The sequence below is a fragment of the Tursiops truncatus genome, chromosome 10 (genome assembly GCF_011762595.2).
Source record: "Tursiops truncatus isolate mTurTru1 chromosome 10, mTurTru1.mat.Y, whole genome shotgun sequence".
Classification (NCBI taxonomy): domain Eukaryota; kingdom Metazoa; phylum Chordata; class Mammalia; order Artiodactyla; family Delphinidae; genus Tursiops; species Tursiops truncatus.
In genome coordinates, this window is record NC_047043.1 from 94,974,621 (window position 1) to 94,995,455 (window position 20,835).

The 20,835-nt window shown below is 38.9% G+C and overlaps 1 protein-coding gene across 6 annotated transcripts in view; it reads right to left on the reverse strand.

The window, feature by feature from the left end:
- The window catches only part of RAD18 (RAD18 E3 ubiquitin protein ligase), a 111,935-nt gene that overhangs the window by 24,025 nt on the left and 67,075 nt on the right, over positions 1-20,835 (reverse strand). For all 6 annotated transcript variants that reach the window (XM_019944660.3, XM_073787604.1, XM_019944661.3 and 3 more), the window contains 2 exons: positions 15,200-15,334; positions 10,376-10,550 (listed from right to left, as the gene is read on the reverse strand). In XM_019944660.3, coding sequence (XP_019800219.1) covers positions 10,376-10,550; positions 15,200-15,334 — 310 coding nt within the window. The remainder of the gene's footprint in view (positions 1-10,375; positions 10,551-15,199; positions 15,335-20,835) is intronic.

The window sequence follows — 20,835 nt, forward strand, 5'->3', positions numbered from 1 at the left end:
TTTTCACGCAGTCTGACTGAGGTTACTGAGTTTGGAGGAGGAAGACCACAGAGGGAATGTGTCATTTCCAGGGCATCACACCAAGAGCACACACGCCATCAACAGAACACTGCTGTTGATGCTGACCTTGACCTCTTGGCTGAGGTATGTCTGTCAGGTTTTTGTTTTCTCTTCTTCTCCCCTTCTTTTCCCTTTCCTTTCCTCTCACCTTCCTTCCCCCCTTTTCTGTCTCTTTTTCTAGCATTTCCCTGCTTCCTGCCCTAGCCCTGGATTCAGCCACTTCTCCAAGAAGCACTGGAAAATGTTATTAAATACCAAGATCAGGGCACTAGGTGTGCTCCTTGCAGCTGTGCTGCCCTTGCTTCTCGGCCCTGGCAGCTCACAGAAAAAGGAAACCCATGTGTAAAATAACTAGCTCACTTACACACACAGATCTATAAATATTTCTGTATGTATCCATCTGACTCTATATTAAGCTAAATGTGAGTTCATTTTAAGGTCTCCAATTCTAATCCACTACCACATGGATAGTTTTAGCCTTATTTGTCTGTAGTCTCCCCTTCAACAGTCAGAAACCTGACTCCCATTTGCCATCCACTTAAGACAAATACACACAAGTAACATGACAGAAAAAAAATATTACGCTAAGCTACAGATGAAAACGCTAAGCTACGGACGAGCAGAATTAGACAAAAGTCTTCTGAAATAAGTCAGGGAAAAACCCCAGCAAATACATATTAGAGAAATATTTAAGGTTCACACATCAGTGCAAATCAGAGTACAGAGAAGTGTACTTCAAAATACCTTCTAATTCTTAATCATGAAGAAGCAATTCTGTGTAAAAAACAGTTAAAAATAATTGCTATGAAATGTGCCAAATAAAAGGTTAGCTTTCTCCCCCGCTTTTTGTCCAAGGAGGATTCAAAGGCACACAATATTGTCACCTTTTAATGAGGTACTTCTAAAGACTTTCCCCAGAAAGACCAGCTGGCTTCTTCTGCCACACCCTGGAGAGTCAGGTCCAAAGCGGAGAGGACATCCACAGAGACCACAAGGCCCACTAACAGTGCTCTAACTGCCGCCGGGAGAAACAAACCAGGATAACGAGGAAATATTCCCGACAATCAAAGAACTCCCAGTTCCGTGCTTGTGATTTTCCTGCCTAAGACCCAGAGATTTTTATTTAGTATGTTGGTGAACTTCAGTTTGATAAAAAAAGATTACTTCATACTTCAGTTCATTATCTATCACACAAGAGGAAAAAGTAAATTGTTTCTCATCAACAAACACATTTTCCTCCAGCAGTTTGTGGACCCATTTGTCTCAGAGCTTTCGAGATTATCTGTCCCTTTCTCTCCCTGGCATCTGCTCGTCTACCACTTATACAACAGCCCCCAAATACCCTTACGTCTCCCCTTCCTGGCAGCGACGGGCAAGTGAGCTTGGCAAACAGGGGCACAGAGGGGCAATGAGCTCTGGGACTCCCCCCACCCCCGCTCCTGCCTTCTCTTGGGCCCGAGATACAGACAGAAGTCTACAGTACCCCATTTGCATTAATAGAGTCTACAGAAAACCAAACCAGTTTCCTGTCTTCAGTTGGAATCACGGCCTGGGCAGATCCCACTAGTGCCCTGCCCCTATCCCCTTGCCCTCATCCCCTGATGTACTTGATCTCCAAACGTAAGCGCCTTTGCCTGACGTGCTGGAGCCAGCTCTGTCGCCAGCATGAAAGGCTAGAAGCAGCAGGGAGCAGCCCCCAACCAAACGACATACCCCTGCCCCTTGCCTTGGGTGGGACAACTCAGGTGTGTTTTAAACCAGCTCCCAGTTCCCAGGAGGGATAAACCCCCGTCGTTCACAGGGACGTCTGGTTTGATAATATGCCCCTTAAATGCTATCTTCCCTTTCCTGTCGCACTTCCCCACTCCCTACGGTGTGGTTCTTTCACCTTCTAAATTAACCACTTCCACTCAAATCCTTGTCTCGGGGTCTGCTTCTCAGGAAACCCAAACATTTCAAGCACGGCATGTTTACACTCTTTCAAGAATGTGAAGAGCGAGCCGGCTTGGCCATAAGCATTATCAGTCAGGAAAACTTGGGCTCTGACGTCAACTAGACCTCGGCTCAAGTCCTGGTACTGCCATCTACCATGCGTACAACCCTAAGCTGCTTATGTGACCCCTTAGACCTTTCATTTCCACTTCTCTAAAATGGGCTTGCCTGTGGACTAAGTGATATAACACAGAACACTCCTAGCATTCACATACTGTTGAGTCCAAAAGCCTCCTACAAAACCCATCAGCTTTTCAATAGCAAGCATCAAGGGACATCCCCCAAGGACTCTTGGAGCTCCTCTCCTCAGGAATCCTCATCTTGCTGTACTCACCAATTCTGAACTATCAGGTTTACCCAATCCTAACCAAGACCCGCACTGAAAGAACTGACTAAACCAAAATCGTCATCTCAACACACAAGTCAGCTTTGCCCCTCTGGCTGAGAGGCCACTTCGATGATAGAGGTAGTGTTTCCCATTCCCTTCAACAAGCAATAAACTCAGCGTGGTCTCATCAACAGGCTGATGGTGCCAGTACTCTACATTCCTCAGATGAGTATCACAATGGCACTTTTTCTCTTACAATTTCCCCATCATTCTCCAATTGACTCAGAATTTAAGAAAAGCTGAAATTTAACTACTCCTTAAAGTTTCCAACAAATTGTAATCAAGATTTCTTCACATATTTTTGTTTTTTGCTCTCTTGCTCTTAAGAAGTTTGGACAGATAGCTCTTGGAAAAATGACTGAAAAGTGAGGAAAAGTTGTACCAAAATATATGAAATGCACGGCCCACAGTTAATACGCCTCTTTGTCAAAGTTTCCGGTGTTCTGTGCCTGTCTGTATTGTAATTCCTACACTGATGCTGCTACTGACCTAGCATCAAAAAAGAGGTAATGGTTTTGGCCAGGAAGTGTGAAAAGTTAAAATGTACTCATGCACACCTTATCTGACCCAGGTTCTTTTATGACCAGCACTTGGCATCTGCAAGAAGGTTCACGCAGGTTACAGGTTACCAAGCAGTGAAATTAGGTGGTCTCTGTGATACTCTTCATTCCTACTGAAATCAAAGTCCCTGCTTCATTAGCCCACACTCTCTAACACACCAAAGCTGAGGTAACCATGTTGGGTCAGTCCTGAACAGACTGACTGAAATAAATATGGTTTCAGAGACTGAAAACAATACTCAGCATCCCATGTAGATCCCTGGCTACCACTTTTTTTAGCCAATAAAATCGTAACTATAAATCTTTCCTTTAGAAAATCTTCTGGTATAAACAAGCTTCTCTGATTATGGAAAATGACCCTTTCCAATAATTTTTTTTAATTTTAACAATTTCACACTTACAAAAAAAATGACTCTTAGACCCTTCACCCAGATTTTCCAATTGCTAACATTTTGCCACATTTGCTTTCTCACTCTTTCTCTCTGTGTGTGTACGCTCACACACATACACGTTATTTTTTTAAGCACTGAGAGTTTCAGCCATCATGTCCCTTTAACCCTTCAGCGTGCATTTCTTAAGAACAAGTACATTCACTTACACAACAATAATAAAATTTTCAAAATCAGGAAATTGAATACTGATATAATATTACCTAATCTATGACATTACTCAATTTTTTCCAGTTACATAAAAAGTTTCTTTTTAACTTATATTGCCTAGAATTAAAGTGCATAAATATTTTTTTTAAATAATTATCTAAAGGTTCTTCCAAAGAACAGCATGACCACTATTCATCTCTACATGAAGATTAAAGCTTCCTCTCTAGGGTCATAATCAAAAGCATATTTTCTTATAACTTAGCACTCAATAAAAATGGAGTTTTTTCTGCTTGCCAAAACTCAGGGAACAAAAGCCCTCTCTTCTTAAGAAGAACAATAAGTGAATTTACAGAAATTTGGACAAGTCTCTTGAACTCCCGGAAGTCATCTAGGGGGTGTACAAAAATCTAAAATTCTTATCAATTTTTTTATCATCTGTCTTCAACTTGGCAAGAAAGAATCAATATAACATTAATAATTAAAACTCTAAAAGAGGTACTTATTTACGAGTTAAGAAACAAATTAGCAACAATTTCATCCTAGTAATTATTTGGATTAGATACACCTATTGGATCTTAAAGTAAGATTATTCTTAGTTGTCAATCTGGCATATTACATAAATTTAAATACTGCTCTAACACAAAGAAAACCAACAGTGTAATTCAATAAGATCTATAATCTGTATTACAGCATGACTACATAAATTAAAAAAACAACTCACAATTTATTTTCACTCACATTAGACCTAAAACAGCATGACTTGTCTCTTTAAAAGAGAAAAAAAAAGCATAAAAATTTACAAAATAGTATGATGCTTCTGTATTAAAAATGTTCCTCTAAGTATCCATGTACCCATACTGCTGTCTTTAGAAGAATGTACATATGAAAGTGTTAACAGTTCTTTCTGGCTGATAAAATTTTACTGGACTCTTACTTTTTGTTTACCTAAATTTTCTATTTTTCACAATAAGCATGCATAACATCTAAATTAAAAGTTGTTTTGAAAATCTAGGGCTTTACAGTGAAAGCAATAAAACTATCATAAAAAGAAAATGAGAAAATTTTCGTAAAAAATGAACACTTCAATGTACAAGGAATAAGCATAATTCTAGAAGGTTGATTCATGGTCTGCAATGGTCAAGCGGTAGAAGAACACAGATAATGTATCAACTATTAACTTGTCAAAAATAAAAGGATTACAGAATGTTAGGGTTGGAAAAGATCTGAACAAAGTCACTGAGTGTCATGTCTCATCGCCCTTCCATGTGATGTCTGAATTATGGAAAATAAATGTTGGACCAGACAAATAAAGACCACTAATCTCTGAAATGCTTTGATTCCACTAAAGGCATTTGGTTGTGATGGGTCCCTTTTCACTTTGAATTCTTGTCCTGATTTCTAAGGTGTTAATTATCCTAATCAACTGCGTATCTCTCTTGACCATTTAGATTTTAGAGTCACTAAATCGCACTGGCATTCACCAATGGATCACTATACTTTGTGACAGCCTTCTGCCAGGTTACCACCAACTTTATGAGTGTTATGACCGACTTTATTAGTTTCCAACTAGGTGGTAAAATTATGCTTAAAGTGAGTTAGGGACCTTATTCATATTCAGATACTACATTTCAAAAATCTAAGACAACATTAATGGTAAGAGGAACCATTATTTTTAATGTTTACATATCCAGAGTTCTTTTAAACATATGTAGACATAGGTTTTTATCTTATACCATTGTTGTACATATATTTTTTTAAAAACTGAAATAAGTTGGTTAAAGTATTCCTAAAACATATTCAGATTTGGAGCCCTACACTTCATCGTGTTTTTTTTTTTGTTGTTTTGTTTTTTTTGCGGTACGCGGGCCTCTCACTGTTGTGGCCTCTCCCATTGCGGAGCACAGGCTCTGGACGCGCAGGCTCAGTGGCCATGGCTCACGGGCCCAGCCGCTCCGCGGCATGTGGGATCTTCCCGGACCGGGGCACGAACCCGCGTCCCCTGCATTGGCAGGCAGACTCTCAACCACTGTGCCACCAGGGAAGCCCTCTTCATTGTGTTTTGACTCAACGTCTACGATGTCTGTTTTTTCCCTCACAAAGTCATCCTCCGTACCACCAAAAGTACTGGAGATAAAGCATTTCTCCAAATTACCTGACAATTGTCTCCAGGCATTTCATTTAAGGCACTGACACCCATTCTGCAAATTAAACTCATAATTTTGTTTTTCTCAATCACATAACCTGTGACTGGAAGATGAGCAGCTTCTGTTCAAAGACAGCAAGAAATGTCTGACAAATTGATACTTGACACCCAAACAATAGTCTTTGCAACAGATGAATCAGTCAGGCTCACTGTTATTACTTTGAAATTTTTCCCATCTATTCCAAGGGATGTGACCATTTCTCCTGCCTTCAGTAGATCATGTAACAAACAAGCAATCCTTTGCACATAGTTCACTAACAAAACGTAACAAGTCTTCAGACACTTGTGGGCATCTTCAGGTCTTGTAAATCATTTGACTGTTTTGCAAGAAAATACAGAAATACAGTCATTCATCCAACAGTGAACACTACCTCGCTAACATCAAACTTTCACCCTGCTGTATTTTGTTACTTTCTTCGTACACAACTTTTTTCTCGTTATTTTGTTGAAGACATTTTAAATGACAAACCAATGTAATGTTAACAATACATGTAACTCAACTGAAACTCACACACTGGCAAGTATATCACAACTACCACCTGGCTGGCAGCAACTGTAAAACGCCATTGATCACTGTACCTATCACAATTTCAGACATTAAAATGTAAAACAGAAAATGTACACCTTAGAATCAAGAAATCCTTCACTTAATAATGGTCGTGTAGTGACCCAAGGCAGGAGATATTTTTTTAAATGAGTGACAGACTCAATTCTTAAGGACTTTGATGAGTAATAATAGGAAGGACAAGGATAGTCAAATAACTATAATACAAGGCAAGATTTGATTTAGACAAACTGCTATGGAATTCAGAGACGCTGCTACAGGAATTCACAGAGGAAGTCAAAATTACTTCCTGCATAGTGGGAAGAATAAGAGAAGAGATCGGAGGAAGGGCTACGAAAAAGCGTCATCTGAGAGCAAACTTAAGACATGAGTGATGGAGCAAAGTCTCAGAGGAGGTGGATGCATTCATCTTAAGAAAGAATATGTCTTTAGAAATGTATTAAGAAATATATCTTTCTCTTACAACTAACAGAAAGAAGTGGTCAGAAATTACAAGAAACCTTAAAATGGAAAGGAAGATCTGGAGACAGGTCAGATTAGCTGCCTTGGTGAACTGGGAGACAAGGTGTTCATTCAAAGTGAGGAAACAGACACAGGCAACTGGGTAGGAAATGCAATAAGGAGTAAATTAGGTGGTGAGCACCCAGCTGAGGCTGAATTAAATGAATTTTCAATGGAACTAATTAGCCCAGGCTCACAACTTTCTAAAGTTCAGAACGGAAGTAGGAAAAAAAAATAAATTGTGGGATTTACTCTAAGAATTAGAATGAAGGAATAGAGGACTATGAAAGCATTTCTGAAATATCCAGTCCTAGAGACCCAAGTTTTAAAGTATTACTGAAGAAAATTCAATTGATTTGGTCTTTATAAAACCAGAGTAATAATCATATATTTATCAAAGACCCTCACATCTATTATCTCATTTCATCTTCCCAACAGATCTGAGACAGAAGATATTTATACATGCTTTTCATAGCTATGGAAACGGACTTCAAAAGATTGACTCCCAAATCACCCAGCAGATCCTGACCCGAAGCCACTCAAACGTAAGCCTGTACTTTCCTGCTGCACCACGGCTGCTCCCCCTGCACACTTCCTCCTCCACGGTCCACTCGGGAATCGGCTGCCCAGTGGTCCGCCCTGGTATCAAAGCAAATACCACTGTACTCCCACTCTCCCTTTAGCCTGAGTTTCTAGGTCTTATATAAGGAACAGACACAACATTTTAAATGTAAAAAACCTTAGACTGACAAAATGACAGGGCAAATTAAAAGGAGGGTATAAAAGCGTACTTAATTAAATTAAAATTTTAAAGTTTAACATATTTAATATTTACAATGTGTGTAACACTTCTTTATACTTGAGATATGAGTACCAGACACTGACCGATTTCTCAAGGCAAGCCACGCAAATCCTCATATTCGGTCTCTAAAGCTAAGCTTCCAAAGTGTGCAAACAAAGTCAATGATTTTTGTCCTTGTCAAAACTACAATTAGAAACAACCCAAACGTCCATCAACTAATAAATGAATAAATAAAATGCATATCCATACAATGGAATATAATTTAGAAAGAAAAAGGAATATAGTACTGAAACATGATACAAAATGGATAAACCTTGCAGACAGTATACTAAGTAAAAGAAGCCAGTTACAAAAGACCACATATTGTATGATCCTGTTTATATGAGATGTCCAAAACAGGCAGATCAATAGAGACAGAGTAGATCAGTAGTTGCCAGGAGCTAGCAGAGCTGGGAGGAACTGTGGAGTGACTGCTCATGGGGATGAGGTTTCTTTTCCGGGTGATGAAAATGCTCTAAAATTGTGGTGATGGTGGCACAACTTTGGCAACACAGTAAAAACCACTGAATTGTCACTTAAATGAGTGAATTGTATGGTATGTAAATTATATCTCAATAAAGCTGTTAAAAATTCACAATTAGCAGGTAGTTCCACTGGTCATGGGTGTATTGGGGGGGTGTGTGTGTGTGTGTGTGTAGACATATATACATGCATAACTAATTAAAGTGTGGAAGCATATAAGAGCCTACTTTAAAAGAAATTCAATGGTTTAATAACCCTCTCACAGTTCAGTGATGCCTGTAAGTCTGTCTGAGGCCAACACCTCCAACAAACTCATCCTGTTTTCCACACTCTCACCACAAGATAAAAATACATCTGGCTGCCATGTGTCTCCCCTTTCATTTTCCTCCATTCCACCCTCCACTCCAAATTTATTAAAATGTCCCATTTCATCCTGGCATTCCAGAACATTCGGGCATCTCGTGACTATGCTTAAAAACTCACTCTTATTTCCCTGAACTCTGTTTCTTCTCCGTTTCTACCCTGTACTCTGATAAGTTTTGTGTTTAAAAGCAAACACTACCCAATGAACTTACAGGAATGGCCTGATCCAGAGTAACTGTGCAGCAGAGCCACAGTCTTGCAGAAACTCAGGCTACCGTATGTTCTGCCTTTACCCAACTCGGGAAAAAACTGATCCCGATCTGATCTTGAAAATGTTCAGGGCAAAATGAGAAGATTTTCCCTTCCTAATACTTGATTCTGAATAACCTGAAGCTGTTTTCCAAGAACCCTAGGAAAGCAGAGGGTCCTTGGGTATATTCTTCTCATAAAAAAATTTCTTCTTAATTTGATATTTTAGACTAGACATAATCTATCATTCTAGACTACTGTGAACAATTTTTAAATGAACAAATACCAAAGATTAAATAACATGTTGCTGTCAGCATTTAAAATTGGTACAATTCATTCAGAAGGCAACAACACCACCTACCGAGGTCAAAATGATGCTAAAGTTAAGGGAGTAATTCATTAGAAACAAAAGACTTCCTATAGGGAGAGCTCTACCACAGCTTTAGGTGTGTAAGTATAAAAAACACTAGGGAAGATGTAGAAATACAATAGAAATTTAAAAGTTTGGTCAATTATGGTACAGAAACCCAACAGAATGCTGCATCTACTAAAAAAAGTTACAAAGATGAGGTAGAAACATGGGTAGCATTTATCATATAAAGTGAATGGTGAGAACACAAAATGGTAACTATAACACAACACTATGTCATCTTTCAAAAACACATCATCTTCTTAAATTGTCTTTTAAAAATTTTGGAAAAATGACTCACCTCCAAATCTCTCATTGTAAAAGGTTCCCCATCCATTCTATTTGCTCAATTAAATTTTTCTTTCTTTTGTCTTTCTGGCCACCTCTACTTTCTAGTGTAGCTGTGTTTACCTCCTTCACTCATTCTTTTGATAAAAATTTCACTGCCAGTCAGGCTCTCTTTTCTAACTCTAGGAAAAATATCTATATAAAGGCTACATTTGCAGCAACATGGATGGACCGAGGCATTGTCATACTGAGTGAACTAAGTCAGACAGACAAAGACAAATACCGTATGATATTGCTTATATGTGGAATCTAAGAAAAGGGTACAAATGAACTTATCTACAAAAGAGAAAAAGAGTTACAGATGCAGAAAATAAACTTATGGTTACCATGGGATAAGGGGGAGGGGGAAGGGATAAAGTTGGAAGACTGGGATTGACATACACACACTACTATATATAAAATAGATAACTAATAAGGACCTACTGTATAGCACAAAGAACTCTACCCAATACTCATAGTGGCCTATATGGGAAAAGAATCTAAAAAAAGAGTGGATATATGTGTAACAGATTCACTTTGCTGTACAGCAGAAACTAACACAATACTGTAAATCAACTATACTCCAGTAACAATTTTAAAAAACTAAAAAAAAAAAAAAGCCTACAGAGCAGAAGACGAAGTCCCCAGTGACTGCTGCACATACGCCCCACATCCCGCCCTGATCCCTCTGTGAACCCTACAAAGCGCAGGAGACAGTGGAAGGAGATGAGGAATGGCACCAGGGCACAAAGCTATTTTCTGGCTACTTGTGCTGGTCTCTTAGCATGCATAGAAAACAGAAATTTAAAATAATCAACTACTGCAAGTTTCTTACCTATTGCATGACTCTGACTCTGGTGAAGAAAGAGCTTCCTCTTGAATATCAGTACAACTGGAAGAATCATCTGGTCTGTCAGGCTCTAGTTTCCCTGGGGAGTCCAGCTTTGACTGAGGGAAGTGGTTTGTTACTGAGGGTATATCTGAGAATTTCATTTTATTATCTTCCTGTCCTAAAAAGGAAAAAAGAAATGAAAGAAAGAAAAAAAAGAAACATTTAAGAGTACCTTCAAATTTACAACCTCTGTGTATTTATTATTTCCACAACATTTAATATTCCTATTTGGTAAAATAGGAGTTTATGGAACACTGATTCCAAAACTCTAGTGACAGCCACAGAGTAAGAATTAGCACTACACTGGTGCTATCTGGTTATACTGTCCACCCAATGTATTTCCAGATTAATTAATTCAAAAATAAAATGTTCTTTAAAACCAGGAGCAGGGAGAAACTTATCATTCTAATGAGGCTTTTATTTACAGTATTACTAAAGAATTCCTGAATATTTCACAGATCAGAGAAGAGTGATAAACATAAGAAACATGACAAAAAAGGATTAAAGATTCAATTAATAAGAGAAGCACAATATTTGTCACTGACTGCTGAATGGTAGTGAATCCATCTGGACATTTTTCTAAATCTGTTACATAGAATCTAATATTCACTGGGGAAGAGAAAAACTAATAAGACATAACCAATATATCTGTGTGATCCAACACATGTCACATTTCTACACATCCCTTATCATATTCTCACTTTCCGAGGTCTCTTACTGCAGATAAAGATAAAGGCCCAGGAAAGCTGGGGGGATACAGACACGGTGTTTGCAGGAAGATGACATGCAGATGTGACCAAATATCTGTGAATATGAGTGCAGAAAATCATCTCTGTGCAGGATTCTTCAGTGTCCAGGCCCCTCCCTCAAGATGTGTTTCAGGGCTCTGCTGGGACTTCACTTGTGCTGGCTTTAAGATTCAGGGACCAAGTGAGTTCTTGACATGCCTGACACGTGCTACTGGGATAGAGTCCCCTTTCATGGGTTTGCTCACAGAGAAGAAGAGCTTTCACACATCACTCATGCACTTGTGGAGGCAAGTGACCTTTAACAAAGGACACCAATGAGAACTGTCAAGGTTTTGTTATAAAGATAAAGTTTATGGAAAAAGAATAAGATTCTTCAAACAAATAAACAAAAACCTTTCCAACTCCATATGGTCAAGATTTTTCCAGAAACAATTATAAGTTTTTGTTACCCTCGTGAACAGCCTACATCACACAAGAGTACAATTTCTAAAAATAAGCTCCTGATGTTGTCTGGCTTTCGCTAAGCCTGCTCATTACCAAAACAAAACTGTACCCTCTAATGTTTACCTGGGAAAGGGAAACATGCAGTCAACTAAAAGGACCATCCAGGATCTCTAGGATATTCTCTTGTAAACAGACACCTAGGACCAGTTGAGAGGAATCAATCACCCAGTAAACCCGGTGAACCCAGGCAACTCTTATCACTCAACTGGCTGGGAGAATGCAATCAAGCCGGCAAACCACGGAGCAGGAATTCAACATAAAACTACCTTTTATTTTTGCACCTGATTTATATTCTTCTCTTACTTCTTCCCCTCTTATATAAGCTTCTACAGGATAAATTCCCTCTTGCAGACAAATATCATTCAACAACTGGGGGCAATGGAAGTCAGTTATCCTTCATATCTGCCCATGGATCTCAGGACAGAACTCCAAATAAAGCCGAAAACATGAGGGCCCGACATTAAACCTCCCTAAAGAAATGTAAAGTAACAAAAACAGATGAAGGTTTTACTTAACAGGACACATACCTTGTTCACTTATATTGGCACTTTAATGAGCAAGTTTACTCTAAAGAGCAAAAGTTACACTGGTTGTATGATGCTATAAAAAGCCCAACCTGGGCTTCCCTGGTGGCGCAATGGTTGAGAGTCTGCCTGCCGATGCAGGGGACACGGGTTCGTGCCCAGGTCCGGGAAGATCCCACATGCCACGGAGCGGCTGGCCCCGTGAGCCATGGCCACTGAGCCTGCGCGTCTGGAGCCTGTGCCCCGCAACGGGAGAGGCCACAACAGTGAGAGGCCCGCGTACCACAAAAAAAAAAAAAGCCCAACCTTTTGGTCTGTGCCAGTCTGTCTGCCTCTCTCTCACACTCCCCACCCCTCCCAGACACACGCGTTCACGCGCAGCTATCTACCAGCAGCACTCATCGCTGAACCCCAGACAGAGCAATACTCATGTGCACAAACACAAAGAATACACCACCCCTGACTACAAGCAATCAATCATTTTCAAAAGAGATTCAGCCAATAAACAAAAATATTCTCTTAATCCGAGATATTAAGCCAGATTTTCTCAGGACCTCAACTACTCTCTGACAACGTCCTTTAACAACTGCAATGAACAAATTTAACTTGTTCACAAAGACCATAAAGTATATACTTATACTCAGGCAGCAACCTACTACATGACACCACAAGAACTGAGGACAAAAATAAAGAATGTAATAGCACTGAAAGAATAAAACACTCAGAAATAAATCTAACCAAGGAGGTGAAAGACTTGCATGTTGAAAACTACAAAACATTGTTGAAAGTAATTTTTAAAAAGACAAAAATGAATGACAGACATCCTGTGTTCATGGAACAGAAGACTTAATATTGTTAAGATGTCAACTAACCAAAGCAACTAATCAATGCAATCCCAATGGCACTTTTTGCAGAAATAGAAAAATCCATCGTAACATTCACATGGACTCTCAAGGGAACCAAATGGCCAAAACAACCTTGAAAAGGAAGAATAAAGTTGGAGGACTCATACCCCAAGAGTTGGAGGACTCCAACTCTTAACTTTGTTACAAAGCTATGGTAATTAAAACAGTATAGCATTGGCGTAAGGATAGACATACAGACCAATTAAATACAACACAGAGTACAGAAATAAACCCTCACATACATGGTCAATTGATTTTCAACAAGGATGTCAAAAGCATTCAACAGAGAAAGGACAGTCTTTTTAACAAATGGTGCTCAGAAAACTGCATTATCTACATGCAAAAAGATGAAGATGGACCGTTACTTACACCATATACAAAAATTAACTCAAAGTGGACCACAGGCCTAAACGTAAGAGCTAAAACTATAAAACTCTTCGGAGAAATCACATAGGAAAATCTTCATGACACTGATTTTGCAACAACTTCATGGCTATAACAGCAAAAGCACAAGCAACAAAAGAAAAAATTGATAAACTGGTCTTCATCAAAATAAAGCACTCTATGCATCAAAAGATACTATCCTGAAAACAAAAAAACAACCCAGAAAAAAGCTGAAAAACATTTGCAAACCATATATATAATGGATTAATATTCAAAATATTTAAAGAACTCTTAAAACTCAACAACAAAAAAACAAACAAGCCAATTAAAAAATGGGCAAAAGACTTGAACAGACATTTCTCCAAAGAAGAAAAACAAATGGCCACTAACCATATAAAAAGATGCTCAACATCATTAGTCATTAGAAAAATACAAATCAAAAAACCACAATGAGATACAAATTGACATCTACCAAGGTGGCTACAGTAAAAAAAAAAAAAAAAAAAAAAAGGGAAAATAACGAGTGTTGACACACATATAGAGAAATTGGAATCCTCAAGCATTGCTGGTGGGAATGTAAAATGGTGCAGCCACTATGGAAAATAGTTTGGTGGTTTCTGAAAAGGTAAACAAAGAATTACTATGTGAACCAGAAATTCCATTGCTAGGTACATATCCAAAAGAATGGAAAGCAGAGACTTGAACAGATACATGAACACCAATGCACACAGCAGCATTATTCACAACTGCCAAAAGGTGAAAATAACCCATTACAGAAGAATGGATAAACAAAATGTGGTATATAGATACAATGGAATTCAGCCATAAAAAATAATGAAATTTTGATATATGCTACAACATGGGGACCTTGAAAACATTATGCTTAATGAAATAAGCTGACGAAGGACAAATAATATATGATTCCACTTATATGAGGTACCTAGAATAAGCAAATTCATAGACACAGAAAGTAGACCAGAGATTACCAAGAAATGGTGGGGAAAGTGGAAGAGTTATTATTTAATGGGTACAGAGTTTTCACTGGAAATGATGAAAAAGTTTTGGGTGTAATAGTGGTGATGGTGACACAACACCGTGAGTGTACTTAATGCCACTGAATTGTACATTTATGAATGGTTAAAATGATAAATATGTTTTGTTTATTTTTATCACAATAAAGACAAAATAATAAAGAATTTTCTTGTGCACTTTCCTCCATTATGATTGTTTTTTTGTTCACTGGCCCAAAGTCCTGGCAACACAAATATAATATCAATCTCAAATTTTAAAATGGGTTGAAATTGGAATGTGCTGTGTACTAGCCTTAGATATTTTAGCAGAACATTCCATCCAAAGTTATTACCAGCGACCTATAATAAAAATAATTTATTCTCTTTGTAGGATACCTAAGGATCTGCAGCAATAAATCCTATACCTCAAGCTTAAACAACTAAAAAACTTCTGATTTCTCATTAATGGAAAGGAAGACAGATTTTAGAAACTGTGTCTTCAGGACATCTCCACGATCATTCTTCCCAGAGTAATAAACCTAGTTTACATCCAACAACTGCTATATGTCTAAAAATACTTTTGCCCATTTCAAATACCAATTAAGTCCAAAGTAAATTCCTTTGTTTTTTCCTTTTGATATTAAAAATTTAAAAATTCCATATACTTCTGTTTTTAGTTAAAGTCTCTTACCCACGCATACAGATAATAGCTTTTCTGTAGATTCATCTTCTTCTTTTACTTTTTTTTTTGACATTCCAACAGTTTTCTTATATCCTTTTTTGGCTTGATCCACCAGACGCTGAAATTCATTCTGATGTTTTATACCTGAAATTCAAAAGATCTTCTCAGGAAATCAAGGACTATAAAAGTTACATGTCTACAACCGATGGACTGAACACCAAGAATAACACAAGCTTGCTCAAGAACAGCACCCTTTGGACACACTTACAACGAATTTAAAAGGCCTGGGGAGCTGAGGAAGCATTCTTTTATATCTTCCCCCTTCCTCAGATACAAACTTGAAACATGATATTCCTAGTTCGCAACTGTAGTTTCTTGCCATATCCCACTCTTTTAAAAAGGCTTTTCTTTTTGCCGTACGCTGGCCTCTCACTGTTGTGGCCTCTCCCGTTGTGGAGAACAGGCTCCAGACACACAGGCTCAGCAGTCATGGCTCACGGGCCTAGCCGCTCCGCGGCATGTGGGATCTTCCTGGACTGGGGCACGAACCCGTGTCCCCTGCATCGGCAGGCAGACTCTCAACCACTGCGCCACCAGGGAAGCCCTAAAAAGGCTTTTTGATAAGAGTATGAAAGATGCTGTTTTCTTAAATATAACCAAAAGACACCATTCTAACTTCCCAGACACAACCGAGTACTAAGAGGAAGAACACTGAGTATAAAAGCAGAAGCTTCTAGGAAAGTTGGATAAAAACACAGGATATCTACTTTAATTTCCCCTTTTTCCTTCACATTTCTTGCCTGTTTCCTATCAGAACCCCTTTAATAATCTAAGATCCCCACCACCACCAATCTACCTTATCTTAGGATATTATAATTAACCAATCTTAATTTACTACTACTTTAACACCTCTGAAGATAATTTAAGCCTGACCTCCAGGTCACCATTATTAGTGTACATTAATTTACTCAATAAAGAGTAGCTGTTCGTCATTCGACCATGGACTTGAACACATCTATTTGTGACTCTGAATCATGGTTCAAACAGCTGAGGCTGTACTTACTTATCTAGCAACCTTAAACACTTAAGTCATGGTCCAAAATGATGTTGTAGATCCTATAAAAATACATTTTAGAAAGATTCATACTGCAAGTAGTTAACACAAAGTTTTGAGACTGTTTTCCTCCAGTACCCATCATATTCCCTGTAGTTATTCCCATGAATAACTGGGTTTAGGGGAAAATTTGTGCTTCGGCTGAAAACTATGCATTTTCTAGAGCCACCCTTCCAGGATTCCAGTCATCCACTGCCCTTGAGCTAGGTTACAGTTCTGTAAATTGTAGATAACCGAGCACAATGGAAAACAATTCTTGTCTATAGACAAGCAGAATCCTGTCTGGTGAAGGTTCGATTGACTTCCGTCCCCCTCTGGAAAAAGCCAGTTTTCCCTCCATTTGCATATTCATTTCAATATTCCTGATCTATACATGTGACTGTTCTTTGGACATTAGGGACAGAATGCTCCTAATTCCAACATATTTATGTGCATGGTATGTGTATGAAAACTCCCAGTGAAACTAATGTGTTGGGTTGCAAAGTGTCTGGTAAATTTTAAATAAGAGACTGGTTAAAATTTCAGCAAAATATAAGCTGCCCGTAAAGATTACTAGAAAAAATTAGCTCTTCAGAAATAGGTGAGATCTCATGTAGAATACAAGCTAGGTGATTTCTTTTAAGTCCTATTTAACTCTATACATTTGAGAACAATTACTTTGTACTTGTTCAGCTCCCCAGAATCAATGGGCTGCCACCACTGCCATCCTTATGTAGTTTGTGTTAGGCAAGGGTAACACAGCACTATGGGGTCGACATAATTTAAGCAGATCAGCCTGGGCCATTCTGCTAGTAAGGCTTCTCCTGCTAGTAAGGCTCCTCCGTTGTGTACTTATGGATTGTGGATTTAGAATGACTCAGGAAACTTGCTAAAGTAATCTCATAACAGCTAAGGAGGCTTAATGACTTTATCTTCTAAAGTAATAAAATCCCAGGTTTAGAAGAGATTTTCTTTTTAAATCTAATTACCCCTACAGCTAGGCTGGAAAGCAAAAAGTAAATGGCAACCACAGCTTTGGCTTTGGCCCAAGAAGTCCAATAACCCCTCAAAAAATGAACAATGCCAAGAGATTATCACTAATAAAATTGTTCCCACGCATTTCTCCACCTCATTTTAGGAGTTCTGCCATTTGGCAAGGAGAACTTTAGAGTTTAAAGTCTCAGTTCTGCTGGCTCAATGCCCTGAATTTACCTCTTAAAAGTTTTAAGTGGTTCAGACAGTGGTAGGAGCTGACGAATAAGCCCACATTGAACCAAGGCATACTCTTCAAGATTTTTAATACTTGAATCATACCACCCTTTCTGCCTCACCAAGTTGAAATACCATCATCTTTTCTAGTGCCAAGTCAAGCCCTTCATGCCCTCACCACCTCACCTGCTCTTTTTTTAGAGCAGCGTTTACAGCCAGAGTATCTCTGGGTCTGCCCGTGAACCCAGGGGTGCACCAAAACCAGGATCCCGAGAGTGGGACAGACTCTAGCCTCTAAAGTGATGTCACTGAGATACATACTCATTTACTTTAAGTCACAGAGTGAGTCTGAAGTCAGTGTCTCCCAAAGTAAAATCTCACGTCTTTTTTTCCGCAACTACCTATGACACCCACGCAGCAAACACGGATGAAGAACAGATTAACACTAAAGGCTAACATTCACTCAGGATTCATTCATTTAACCTGAACTGACTAGCCTCACTTTAAATTCATGACCGTAAGTCTCAAACAAGCACTCGGCACTATCGTACAACTTTTCTACATTTCTCAAGTAAACTTTGCTTTACAATTCTCCAAAATGTCGACTTCATACTTTCTCCAAACCTCCAACACTCCCTTCTCAGTTGGGCTCACACTACTTTGAAACTACAGAAAAGTTCTAACAGGAACTCTGTCGTCTTCCAACTACCACTACTTCATCTGTGCACACATGATGTATCTTCCTGGCAGTTAGCATGAAACGGTGATCCTTGCTGCAATTAAGGGCCAACTGCTAATTTATGCTCTGGATGCCATCACTAAGGCCTTCTTACAGTATGTGATACATACTGTAATACAGTGATACAGTATGTGCAATTATCCTTTACTCTATCATCTATTTCCCCCTCTCTTGTGAATCTTTCCCACTGCATACAAATAAGCCTAGGACGGGACCGTGCTTTTGAAACAGAGTGTGGGTTGTGAAAACAACTTAGTAGATCCAGACCAGCATTTTTTTCTTAAAACAATAATAAGAATAGGATGGGGCTTCCCTGGTGGTGCAGTGGTTGAGAGTCCGCCTGCTGATGCAGGGGACACGGGTTCGTGCCCCGGTCCGGGAAGATCCCACATGCCACGGAGCGGCTGGGCCCGTGAGCCATGGCTGCTGAGCCTGCACGTCCGGAGCCTGTGCTCCGCAACGGGAGAGGCCACGGCAGTGAGAGGCCCGCGTACCGCAAAAAAAATGAATAGAATAAAAAGTGCCAGAGTGCATTAAAAATGGAAAGAGGAAACAACCAAGATGTCCTTCGTTAGGTTAATGGATAATAAACTGTGGTACATCCAGAGAGTGGAGTGTCATTCAGCTCTAAAAAGAAGTAAACTATTGGGACTTCCCTAGGAGCTCAGTGGTTAAGAATCCGCCTGCCAATGCAGGGGTCATGGGTTTGAGCCCTGGTCCGGGAAGATTCCATATGCTGCGGAGCAACTAAGCCCGTGCACCACAACTACTGAGCCCGCATGCCACAACTACCAAAGCCCATGTGCCTGGAGCCCATGCTCCGCAACGAGAAGCCACCGCAGTGAGAAGCCCACACACTGCAATGAAGAGCAGCCCCCGCTCACCGCAACTAGAGAAAGCCCGCACGCAGCAACAAAGACCCAACGCAGCCAAAAATAAATAAAATAAAATAAATAAATTTATAAAAAAATAAAAATCTAGATGTGGACATATGCTTTCACTTCTGCTGGGTAAATAGCTAGGAGTAGAATTACTGGTAGGTAGGTTTATGTTTCCATTCATAACAGACTACTAAACTGTTTATCTAAGTGGCTGTATCATATTGCATTCTCACCAGCAATGTATAAGAGTTCCATTAGCTCTACATCCTGGTCAACACTTGGGATTACCCTTTCTTTCTTTCTTTTTTCTTTTTTGCCACTAAAATAACCATATCTTTTCATGTGGTTATTTGGTATTTGAGTATCTCCTTCTCTGAAGATGTTTAAATATCTGCGCTTTTAAAAAATACATCCTAGGACTTACTGAATTTTAAGAGTTCTTTATATAATACAGATACTAGCACTTTGTCAAATATAAATTTTACAATATTTTCTCACAATCTGTGACTTGCTTTTTCATTTTCGTTTTTCTCTTTTTTTTTTTTTTTTTTTTTGCCGCACCATGCAGCATGTGGGATCTTAGTTTCCCTACCAGGAATCGAACCCACGCCCCCTGCAGTGGAAACATGGAGTCTTAACAACCGGACCGCCAGGGAAGTCCCTTCATATTTGTCTTCTGAAGTGTAAAAGCTTGTGTTTTAATGAAATATAATTTATCACTTTTTTCTTTTTCTTTTACGATTCATACTACTTGTGAAAGATGATCATGTCAACTGTGAACAAAAAGTCTTATTTCTTCCTTTCAAATCTGAATATTACTTCTCTTTCTTGCCTTATCACACTGGCAAGGACCCACGGTACAATGCTGAACAAAAGTGGTAAGAATAGACTTCTCTACCCTGTTCCTAGTCAGAAGAGAAGCATTCAATATTTTACCATTAAATATGATGTTAGTTGGAGGTTTTTCAGATATCCTATACCAGAGCGGTCCCCAACCTTTTTGCACCAGGGACTGATTTCATGGAAGACAAGTTTTCCACAGACCGGCGTTGGAGGATGGTTCAGGTGGTAACGGGAGCAACGGGGAGCGGCAGATGAAGCTTCACTCGCTCGCCCACCGCTCACCTCCTGATGTGCGGCCTGGTTCCTAACAGGCCGTGGACTGGTACCGGTCCACAGCCCAGGGGTTGGGGATCCCTGCTATACCAGATTTAATTTAAAAATTTTAAATTTTTAAATTAAAGAATTTAAAAAATTTTAAATTAAAGAATTTAAAAAATTCTCATTTAGTGAGAGTTTTTATTACTAATGGGTGTTCAACTTTGACATATACTTATTCTGCATCTACCTATAAAATTATAGTGGTTTTTTCCCCACTCTGTTAATACACTGAATTATATTGATTAATTTTCTAACATGAAACCAATCTTGCATTCTTAGGATAAATTCCACTTGGTTATAATGCATTATCCTTTTTATGTTGTGCTGGATTTGATTTACTAAAATATTGTTAAGAATTTTTGCATCTATTTTCATGAGGAATATTGGTCAGAACTTTTTACTATACTACCCTTGTCTGGTTTTAACTTTCATGGAAACTTTAGCTTCATAAAATGAGGTAGGAAGTATTCCTTCTTTTTCAATTTTTTAGAAAAAATTTTGTAGAATTGGTATTATTTCCTTCCTTATGTGTTTCATAGAATTCACACCAGGATGCCAACTG